A 12,004-nucleotide genomic window follows, 5' to 3' on the forward strand; every position below is an offset into this window, starting at 1 on the left:
TCATACACCAGGGATAGATCCTGATCACACTGCCAGAGGCCCCTCAAACAGACCCAGCTACCCAACTGTCTCCTATAAGCAGAGGGTCTAGTCTGGTCCCATGCAGGTTCCATAGCTGTTGGTCGAAAGTTTGTGAGTTTCTATGAGCTTGGTTCAGTTGTCTCTGTAGATTTCCCCATCATGGTCTTGACCCCCTCCCCTTGCTCATACAGTCCCCTCTCTTCACCCTTGAGGCAGGGGGGAGGGGCTGGGTCCTACCTCAACTGAATGTACCAGCCTTTGCTGTCCCCCCTATAAGAGAACTTACCCTTTTGGAGGAGGGGATGAGGGATGGGAGGGCAGTTAGGAGGGGGAGCGGGAGGAGGGATGAGAGGGGAATCTGTGGTTGGTATGTAAAAATGAATAAAAAAAATTTAAATGAAAAAAAAATTAACTACCATCTCTAATGTAAACTGAAAAGATAGGAAATCAATATGATACAGTCTTGATGTAGTAGAGGGAACTTAGACTCGAAGCTCAGAGCTCAGCCCCTGCCTCTGCTATTGATTAACTTGACCCAGTAAAGTAACTTGAATTGTCTGTGTCTCATTACAAGGTCTTCAGTATAAGCTTCTGTAAATTCATGCTTATTGTAGGGAAGAGATGAGGTAATGTATACAAAAGTATGTATTCAAGAGCAAAGATTAAAGCAATGTAAACAGTTATTCTTTTATAAATAAATATACCTTAGAAATCATGAAGCTCTTCTTTTTTTTTTTTTTTTTTTTTTCTTTTCCCGGTTTTTGAGACAGGGTTTCTCTGTGTAACAGTCCTGGCTGTCCTGAAATTCGCTTTGTAGACCAGGCAGGTTTTCCTTGAACTCAGAGAAATTCTCCTGCCTCTGCCTCCCAAGTGCTGGGATTAAAGGCCTATGCCACCACTGCCCAGCTTGTCATGAGGTTCTTAAACCTCATTATCTTGTTGGAATAAAGAAGTGAACTGAAATATAGAAATTAGAATTAGTAATATTTCATGTTGTATGGAAATCCTTTTCTCAGCTACCTTCTTCTTCTCCTGCTCCTATTCCTTCTCCTTCTTTCTTCTTCTTGCTTTGTTTTTCAAGACAAGGTTTCTCTGTGTTGCCTTGGCTGTCTTGGAACTCAGTCTTTACCCCCTGAGTACTAGGATTAAAGGCCTACTTCACCACACCTGGATCAGCTACCTATTTTACTATTCCTTTAAAGAAAGTCTTTAATGAGGCCCAATTGCATACATGGTATGATATATATGTATAGGGCCCTTCATTCAAAGTTTATATCATCTTTTAAAAGTATGTATAAACATGTTACATAGAAAAAACAGAAATAAAAGATATAACAGAATCTCAAAAATGGTATGAACATGAAGAGTGATCAAAAGGAGACAAAAAAAAAGCAACACTTTGGGAGCTGGATTGTTACTTTTCTGTTGCTGTGGTAAGACACTGGCCAAAAGCAATTCCAGAGATGAGAGGGTTAATTTCTCCTGGCAAGTCCTGGTAATTGTTCATCCCTGAGAGAAATCAGAGCAGAAACTCAAGGCAGCAGTCCAGAGATGGGAGCTGCAGCAGGGACTTTGGAGGAACTCTCGACAGTGCCTTGCTCTCTTTCTCTCTCTTCACTAGCTTTCTTATACAACCCAGGACCACCAGCCTAGGGAAGGTGCCACCCACAGTGGGCTGGACCCTCACACATCAATCATCAATCAAAATAATTCTTTTAAGTTATGGCTGCAGGTCAATTTGGTAGAAATAATTCTTCAACTGCTGACTCTAGTTATAACAAGTTGACATAAAATCTAACCAGCACAGGGACATTCCTAGACTATCCAAAGGTGGGCTTTTTTTTTTTTCTTAACCTGCTTTCTTGATAGAGACCATTACTGGTTTTTCTTTCTTTCTTTCTTTTTTTTTTTTATAGAAACTGTCATTGTTTCACTTTATTCTTTACTGTTTGTTTCTTTGTCAAGACAAATCTTTCTATGTGACCTTGACCGGCCTGTAATTTGCCATGTAGACCAGGCTGCTCCTAAACTACTGAGATCTTTCTGCCTTTCTTCCTCAGCCTCCTTTGTGCTGGGATTAAAGACATGCACTACAAAGTCAACCTTATTTGTCTTCAAATATTACTTTTCTGTGTTAGAAATAACTGTGTACAGAGACCAATTGTGAATCCCCAGATGACAACAAAAGGTTGTCTTTAAGATAATTTTAAAGACAACCTAATAAAAATATAAAGATAACCTCTATGGATATTGTTTTTATTTATGATCATTAAATAAAGAATGAAAAAGTACAATATGAAAGGTTTTAAATATTCTAGAGTCTATGCGTGCCTTCCAGGAAAACTGTACCAATCTCACTCTCATCATATTTATACTAAGACAGAAAGTACATTTAAAGTTTGAATGTGTACATCAAGTAATATTTAATAGAAGTATTTTTTAGCTTTCATGTCTTTGAATATCACATGTGTCATGCTGGTGTTCCCTAACCAATACAATCCCAGTGGTATTGGGAATGATTTGGTTAAATGGCTTGACAAAGCCTAACTCTGCCACATGTAACTTGCAGCTGCTCATCTCTGGCACTTTGCACTCTTCACCTACTAAGAAATTTAGGCTGTCTTGAAGCTGAATCTTTGACTGGGTTTCCAATATAGCTCACAGAATAGTTGCAGAATACAAAAGCATTATTGACAGTGTGTTTAAAGCATAGAGTTCAAGTCAATGGAAATCTGACAAGAGACCCTGCTCATAACCAAATGAAAATTTCAGTCTGTTCTTTACTGTTATTGGGTTTAAGTGACACTTAAACAAAAGTCATTGTATTTATCCCATAAGGAAGTGGGATAATCAAACTGAAAGTAATTGGCCACTAATTTCTATTCTTAACTTTGAACTATGAAAGATGGCAGACTAACAGTTCTTTCTTGGTGAGGAAGTGTTCACATATAGTTTTTAATCTTTGTGCTATTTTGAGGGAGAAAAATACATAAAACCTTACTGATAAATTGTTATAGCTGACATTTTAGAATGGTTTAAAATGTTAATAATTCATAAGAATTAAATGTTTGCACAAGAAGTATATATTTTCTTGGGTTACAGTTATGAACCAAAAGGAAACTCAAAACTATGGAAAAATCTAATTTGAATGAGGGGGACTTTTTTTCTTGAGCCAGTGTCTCTTCCTGTAGCCCAGAGTGGTAGTCAGAATAAAAATGGCCCCCATAGGCTTATAGAGGTAGCAATCTTAAGAGGTGTGGCCTTGCTGGAGTAGGAGTGGCCTTGTTGGAGGAAGTGTGCCACTGGGGGTGGGCCTTGAGGTTTCAAATACCCAAGCCAATTCCAATGTCTCTCTCTGTTCCTGGTGCCTGCTGATCCAGATCTAGAACTCTTGGCTCCTTCTCCAGCACTATACCAGACTGTGTGCAGTCATACTTCCTACCATGCTGATAATGGACTACACCTCTGAAACTGTAAACCAGCCCTAATTAAATGCTTTCCTTTATAAGTTCTCAAGGTCATAGTGTATTTTGATAGCAATAGAAACCTTAGCTAAGATACCTAGGCTATCCTAACACCACGATCCTTTTGCCTCAGGCTCCTGAGTGCCAAAAATTACAGGCAACCACTACTGTACCTAGCAGAAATATTCCACTTTAAAAGCATTGTCTACAAAGCACAATTCAGTAGAGATTGTTCTTTCATGAAGCACATCAAATTTTAATGACCAATAGAGTCCTGGTAAAATGGATCACGACTCTAAGGCAATCTATAAAACCTGTATTTTGTGTTCAGCCATATAATCTGTGTCCTGACTTTGTAAATCATCTTGTACTTTCATTTTTACTAGTTATTCTTTCTTTCCCAAAATATTATCAACATTTGCCTTTGAGGCCTTGTAACTGTACCATCATCTAGGAGGATTGTTCTCTTATTTTCTTAGATGTTTATTTTACTTTCATCTTGCCCTCATAATTCTGAACCTCTGCCCCCTTTCTATGTACTCTCATCAAGAGGCCTTACCTCCTATTTCATAAAGAAAATTTAGCAACAAGAATTATTTCACCCTTTTCACCAAATCTATTAACCTATCACAGCTATCTTTTGCTCCCCTCCTTTCTGCCCTGTTAAACTGAATAGGATGCCCTGCCCCTCTCCAGGGACACTGCTTCCCACCTGCTCTTGATTCATCATTACATCTTATCGTCTTCATACTTTCTCCCATATCAGTCCACCAATGTATAAGCATAATAAAATGCAAGTCATTAAAAGAGACACACATTGGGCTTCCTACAGTCTTTCATTCGCCTCCTCATACCTCTATTGGCTTTCTGTGATATTTAGTAAAATTAACGCAATCTAAAATCAAGAACAAAGAATCGCCTAGGTTAGGTAGGCCTGTGGGCATGCCTGTGAGGATTTTCTTAATTGAGTTAATTGAAGTGAGAAGACCTACTTTGGGGATGGCAGTGTTTCATCAGCTGGACTTGAGAATGATTGAAATAGAGAAACAGAGACAGAGAGAGAGAGAGAAAAGAGAATGTGAATGAGTATGTTCAGCACACACATGCATGCATTGCTCTCTAGTCTCAAGTGTGAATGTGACTAGCTGCTTCAAGTTCCTGACACCTTGAATACCTTGCAATGAAGAACTGCAAGCTGGAATCCTGAGCTCAATAAACCCTTTCTCCCTTAAGCTGTGAGGATAATTTTTTTTTTTTAATCACAGAAACAGAAACTGAAACTAGAACTTATCCCATCAAAGCGCTGAGGGAGATTTTTACGTCTCCCTTCCTATCTCTTCAAATTCTGTTCATTCAGCCCATGCCAGTCTGAGTCACACCCTTGCTGCCTCAATGAACACCATCTTGTAAAGGTGACCAGAGATCTTACGTTGTCAAACCCAGTGGACACTTCTCTGTTCTTTTGTTGTACGACAAAACTTTTCCTGGGGAGACACTACATGCATGCCTACTCACTCCAGATAGGAAACATGGATACTACCAAAGTCCAACTTGGTAAACTAATGAGTTTTATTGGTGTTACTTAGAGGAATGTGGGTGAGGAGTTTCTTACTAGAACAGAAATGACTCAAATGTAGCTTGAATATTAAATGATCTTTTAATAAAAAAACAGAACCTGGAGCCAGAAGTTGGGGTAAATGCTGAAAGGTCAGAGAGACAAAGGAACAAGTCATAGCCATCACCTCTTACCTCACCAACTTTTCAGACTGAAAAAGCCTTTAGTTCCTGTCTCCTCACACCTTATATACCTTTCTCCACCCAGCCATCACTTCCTGGGATTAAAGGTGTATGTGCTTCCCAAGCAAAGACATGAGATCTCAAGCGCTGGGATTAAAGGTGTGTGCGACCACTGCCTGGCTCTGTTTCTCTCCTAGAATCAGTCAATGTCATGTAGTACAGGGTGGCTTTGAACTCACAGAGATTCAGACAGACTTCTGTCTCCTGAGGGACAGGATTAAAGGTGTGTACCACCACTGTCCGACCTCTATGTTTAATCTAGTGGCTTGTTCCATTCTCTGATCTTCAGCCAAAGTTTATTAGGGTACACAATATGTCACCACACTCAAAGACAGCTGCATCAACAAACACTACCCCAACATGGTAAGAATTTACAAAAGCTGGGAACATGGAGCACACTGTACATCCTACAGGCAGTTCAATAGGTTGGAGAGTATCCTTTCCAAATGACTCAGTTGGTCTAAAGCTCTTCTAGGAAATCGTAGGTTTCTGCTTTTTCCATGCACCTGGTCTGATCTCAGTCTTCTTTGTAAGTTGGCTTGTCTGAGCATCTTAGCAGCTTAGCTTCTTTGTCTGACACGGATATCCAGCTTTTATTGCTTACTCTGGCAAAGAGGAGCCTAGTGAATCTGGTAAGTTTCAGGAATTTCCTGGAGCTCTTTTGAATTGTTTACCTTCCTGCTGAAGGAGCTTCCCAGCAGGGTGGAATGTTAAAAGCTAAAATTGTATATCTTTTTATACATCTTTATATAAACTCTCAGCAGAATTCTTCACAATGAATCACACTTTACATTCTGAAGAAATTTCTTCCAGCATGTATTCACATTCTCTTGTGGCTTGAGGTTGGACCTGCATTTTAATATACTTTAGTTTTCTAATCACCTTGCCAATTGACTATAAATGCTATTATATATTAAAATCTCCTTATTTTATAACTTCATTCTTAACCTCTTTAGTGGATTAAACAGCAAATGTACCAAGGGCACATCAGTGACTTCAATACCACAATACTTACTAGACACCTCATATGGACCATATTAAAATTGAACTTTGCATTTTTTCACTCATCTCCTGTTAGACTTTATTCTATGTTTGTAAATAATTTACATTCTCAAATTCAGAGTTCAAGCTAGTAGTCTAGGAATCATCCTTTTTTTTTTTTTTTGGTTTTTCGAGGCAGGGTTTCTCTGTGTAGCTTTGCGCCTTTCCTGGAACTCACTTGGTAGTCCAGGCTGGCCTCGAACTCACAGAGATCCGCCTGGCTCTGCCTCCCTAGTGCTGGGATTAAAGGCATGCGCCACCACCGCCCGGCAGGAATCATCCTTAATGTTGCCCTTTCTCTTGGTCCCCTGGAATCTAAACACTCACTTGATGTGTAGGATCTAGCTCAGAATCATTATCTTTTCTGCATTTCTGTGGATACCATGCCATCTCACTAAACTTCACTTCCTCCTTTCACATCTATTACCCTTATCAGTTTCCTTATGAAGATGTCAGAAATATATTTGGAAAATGTAAGCCACATCGTTTTACCACCATCCCCAACTTTCTGATGACCTCCCACAGGCTATCAGACTCCCACGGACTCAGACTATCTAGAGAGACTGCTAGCAATTAACTGCATCTCCCATCTTTATTCATACTGTTCTTGCCCTGTCTTGAAGCTTTTTGGACCTTTGGTCTTTTGAACATTCCAGGCTCATCTCTCTCACTCTTTGCCTGCAATTTTCTCTTTTCAGAAGGTCAAAGTTCACTCCCCATTCCATTCTTCAGAGTAAGGAACCCTCTCACCTCTCTGTTCTCAATGGAAAGAGCCCTTGATTAACTGCCCATCTGTTGTGACTGTGCCCCCCACCCCAGTGATTCTGCCTCATTTTCTTCTATTATTGCTTTTGTCACAATAATCCTGACCTGGCAGTTACCCAGTGGATGCATTTCTTTGCTTGAGGTGACAGGGATGTTTTCCTTATTTCATGAGTCACTTCCAAGTAAGAGCAATTCGTGGCATATAGTACATACTTGGGAAATATTGGTTGAACAGTGAATGAACAAAGACTACGTCTTATTCTCTAGACTACCGTCTTATTTAGCAGCTGCCACGGTAGGAAGCAAATTTGTGTGTTAGTAGCTTGTTTGGCATAGTTAGAAATTCCTACCAGAGTGTTTCTCAGAAAATACAGGGTAGGGATAAAGTTCAAATATCGTGTAGTGTTTGGCTATTATGTATCACGTCATTCAATAATGTTTTAAAAATATGAACTATAAAAAAAGAGCCCTGGGAATGGCTTAAATTAAGTGAACCTTTGATTAGGAATATGTCTCAGTGAGTATTCATTTCTGGTAGCGTGGCATGATTCTTCATCATATGCAATATCCATCAGTTCACTTTTCTCATAGGAAGCAAAATAGCCTGTCCTCTTTTACTTGATTAAAAACTGAGTCAAGCAAAACACTAAAGGACTTTTTAATCATCAAAGAAAGATTAAATTATGCTCCATCTCCTTTTAGAGTGAATACCTTTTAGCTAGATTCTGGAAAACCCCAGGTCTGTTTTAATGAAAGTTAAGATAATTTTGTAGCCACTGTGGTATCTGTGAACTACCATACCTTTACAAGCCATCCTTTGGATTTAGATTCAGATATTTAGAATGTTTAAACTAATTATGATGCTTTATGAATCTGAATCTAGGCCTTTACCCATGCTAAGTTAGCACTCTATTAACCTACATAGCCCAGGCCTAATAACCCCGCTTTTAAATCATTTATGAAGTTATGTTTTCTTTTTACTTCAGCTGTGAAAAAGATATCACTCACTCATCAGATTGTTTCAAACATGGTAATATTTGTTTTACACACAGCAGTTGTTAAAAGTCAAAGTATGAATTTCAGTGGAAAAGCAATATTTATAAGTGCTTACATGCAAGACACAGTCACAGGGCCCTGGTCTGGCAGGTGTCTGCAGCAAGGTACTTCCTTCCATTCCTGGTTATCTCCCCTTTCCCACTTTCCTCTCTCCACGCTGCCTGCTCTAGTAAAGTCACTGAAAGCAGAACCAGAAGGTGGATAAATGAAGAGCGATCAGGGTCACTAGCGACCCTTACCACATTTGCTGTCCAGTTTAGGGACCAGTAACAAAACTTTTTGACTTTTGTGGTAGGATTCTGATGACAACTGTAACCAATCAATCACCGTGATTATCCCAGCCAGGGTTCTTTCTTATCTTTGGGGGACAAGAAGATAGAACTTATTTAGAAAAGTTGCAGCTTGGCTACTTAGAAGACTATTAAAACCTTCCTGAGAAGAATGTATGGATCCCACCTATAGTCAGCCACCCTCACTCCAGTGAGAGGCTCAGGTAGGTTACCTGTGAGCATCCTCAAGATGCTGATAGCACTGTGGTTCTCCATGTCCAGGACAATTCTCTAGGTGATAATGATGCAATAGAAACTTCACGTACTAAAAATGATACTGAAAAGAATCTACTAATGAACTTAAGTAGGATCTATTAATTATACAAAGTACATTAGGTAAGGGAGCACAGCTTCCAGTATAACTGGAAGTGCACTGACTAGACACATTAGAAACTATGAGAAAGAAAATTCTGTACTATAATTGAAGTTCAGAGTGGCTAGCAAAGGTTGTACTAATGTAGACTCACCAAGATTGACCTCTAATTAGGCTGTATTCCCATGACAAAAGGAGACAACTCTGACTTAAACCAGCCATCAGGTCCATCTCTATATATATCAAATAACAGGCATCTAGGGGGCTCAGGGATGGACAGTGTAAGTCACAATCACCATTAAGTCCTGGTCGGCCCTTAAGTAACTTGCACTGTTATCAGGAAAAGCATGATTACAGCAGGTGGGTAGGATGACCCTGGGTAACAACTATTTGAAAAGAGCAACACTAGTGTAATTAAGAAATAATTTTGGCAGCATCTTTGCTGTGTACATCTCCTCTCTGCCTAAGTAGCCAGATCTTCAGTCTCCTGTCTCTGTTTAAATTGTTGAAAGTGTAACTTGGGGCTGGGATCTGAAGGACATTTAAGAATCATAGCCTAGGGGAAGTGCATAAACCAAAGGTGTATATAAGTTGGTAAAATCTGCTGTTTGTGGCCAGCTCCTCTTTGGGCATTAGCCAGGGCCAGATGTGTACTATTAAAGACTTTTTTTTCTTTATTGATCCATAAGTGAACAGGGTGATTTCTCACACATATATTAATTCTAGAACAGTATTGATTTGTCTTCATCCAACTCTATTACAGTTCCTTTTGATCCCGGAAACCTTGGGGCATTTGATGACTCCGAGGAATCCTGAAACAAACAATACAAATTTCAAGCAAATATAGCTTTATCAAAATTTAAAATGGCATTTAGAAAAAAGAAGCCACGAGAGTTCCCAACTGAGAGGATCTACTGTATCCTGCAGTCAGTGACAGTGAAGTGTGTTTCTCCAGTCAGCCCAGCTTACTGATGGAAGCCTCCATCTCTAGCCCACCTTTCGTCCTCTAAATTGCCTGGTTTGGGCTATCCTGGGGCATTGGATTATTTGAAAAAAGACAAGAAAACTGATTTGTTCCCACTAAAGGAGCCCTCAGGCAGGAGGTATAACAGTTCTTCTGAACAGTTACTAACACGTTTTTTATTTGGACAGAATAAAGAACCTGGAAGTCCATCATCTTAAGTATTTAAGGGAGAGAACATTCATCTGTTCACGGTTTTTATCCCTGACTGTCTGCTTACCAGGGAGCTGATTTGTATACTCCTTCAAAACCTAGTTCCCATGGTGTCTAGAATTAACCAAGGGACTCAAGTTAACCCAACTTCAAAGGCAGCTTCATCCTGATGTTCAGAAATCTCTCCAATGTGGTCCCAACTTTATATACTTCTATCCATGATGAAAACATTCAATTAACCTTTGCAATGTGTCCTTGTGATGTTAGACACATACAGAAATAAGATGTATACAATAGGAGCTCAGTGACTTCTAGCAGATTCTATCACTAGATGTTATGACTTCATGCACAGCATAAACTCCAGGTGCCTCAGTCTCATAGTTCCTGAACGAGGTAACAATGAAAACCAATTATTGGCATTCCCTGAGTACATACATGAGACCAGCAAATGTTAGCAACTAAAATCATAGACTATGAGTTAGCACCATCTGGGCCTGAGTCATGGTCTGTCTCTTAGTAGTGGTGTGGTCTTGAAAACTCAGTGTCTTTGTATCTTATTTGCAAAATGGGTAAAACAAGGTTGGAATTATTAAACAAATTCATAAAGTAAAATTCTTTAAAACAATGCCCACTGAGTCACTAAAGCCAAATGAGTGTTAGCCACTGCCATTCTTGCCTTTCTCTGCATTGTTACCCATATTTTACCCAATAGGAAATCTGCTATTTTACATAGGGCAGCACCTGAAGATGGCAGAATCAGGATTCCAACCTAGACCTCCTGGCTTTAGAGTAGACACTAGTAACTGCTACCATATATATATACTGATGGATTAACATAAGGCTTAAATCATAAGCCTACTGAAATCCAAATGCAGTGTAAAGTCATTTAATACAATTTAAAGCTATAATTCACAAGAAACATATGAAATTGTATTAACCATAATGTGATATGTTATTATTGAAGAGAACATTATATTTTTCTTTCCCATACCTTGAAATCTTTTTGCTGTGCTGATAATTATGGTAATGTGCATTTCAACAGCACTGTAGAAATGAGACGTCTCTTTCATTTGCACACATTTACACACGAATTTATGTAATTCCCACTGCCACTTTCTGAGATGACAAAGTCAATATTATAATCTACATTTTGAGAACCGAGAAAGTAAGACTCAATAAAGTTAAGAAAATTAGTGCTGGGAAACTGTAGGGTCAGTGAAGGGCTTTCCACGAAAGCCCAAGCACCACAGTTCAATCCCTAAAATTGACATAAAGTCCTAGGAGCAGTAGCTCCTATTTGTAACCTCAGTGTTCAGCATATAAAGGCAAGAGAACCCCTGGTGCTCACTGCCCAGCCAATCTAGTTAAATTGATGAGCTCCAGGTCCCAGTGAAAGACATTATCTCAAAACCAGAGAGAAAAAATGGGGAGTGGCCACTGAGGAATCTTCCCAAGGTGATCTAGCCTCCACAAGTACCCCCCAATCATATATCTACACATGTGCATGCATACCTCCATACATATGCACTAGCACACATGTGAACACTCAAATAGCTATATGCACATGCACATATATGTTCAGATACCTGCTCAAGTGTCCATTGACAGTCATTGAGAATGCTGTCACACACACCAACAGCCCTAAATATTATCTGGTGCTTCACTGTTATATGCTGTCTTTTCTAGTGATATTTCTTTTTCAACAGGTTGAAAACTAATTTTTATATTCTAGCTTGTCATTATAAATATATTTGTACAGATATTAATACACGTGCAAAGCAGGGAAGCCACTTGAACATGTTTCTTTTTCTCTGTAAAGATCCTGATCGCCAGCATCATGTGCAGTTACAATAAAAATGACTGGATGGAACTCTCCAAGATGGCTGAGGTAAAAATTTCTTTAGTGTATATTTATTTTGTTTCACCTCTCTCATTTTTATTAGTTTTAAGTAAAGAGCTGCCATGAAAAATACTACAGTAGAAGTAAAATTGAATTGAAAATGTAAGTTAAAACATTTTTATTATAATTTGTTTACCATGTGTT

General features: G+C 39.0%; 1 protein-coding gene across 2 annotated transcripts in view; it reads left to right on the forward strand.

Annotated features, from left to right (window-relative positions):
* Dpyd (dihydropyrimidine dehydrogenase) overlaps window positions 1–12,004 on the forward strand; it is an 849,077-nt gene that overhangs the window by 556,068 nt on the left and 281,005 nt on the right. For both annotated transcript variants that reach the window (XM_052730491.1, XM_052730492.1), the window contains one exon: window positions 11,780–11,848. In XM_052730491.1, coding sequence (XP_052586451.1) covers window positions 11,780–11,848 — 69 coding nt within the window. The remainder of the gene's footprint in view (window positions 1–11,779; window positions 11,849–12,004) is intronic.

The sequence above is a fragment of the Peromyscus californicus genome, unplaced genomic scaffold, assembly GCF_007827085.1.
Source record: "Peromyscus californicus insignis strain IS unplaced genomic scaffold, ASM782708v3 Scaffold_9__1_contigs__length_137607984, whole genome shotgun sequence".
NCBI classification, from domain to species: domain Eukaryota; kingdom Metazoa; phylum Chordata; class Mammalia; order Rodentia; family Cricetidae; genus Peromyscus; species Peromyscus californicus.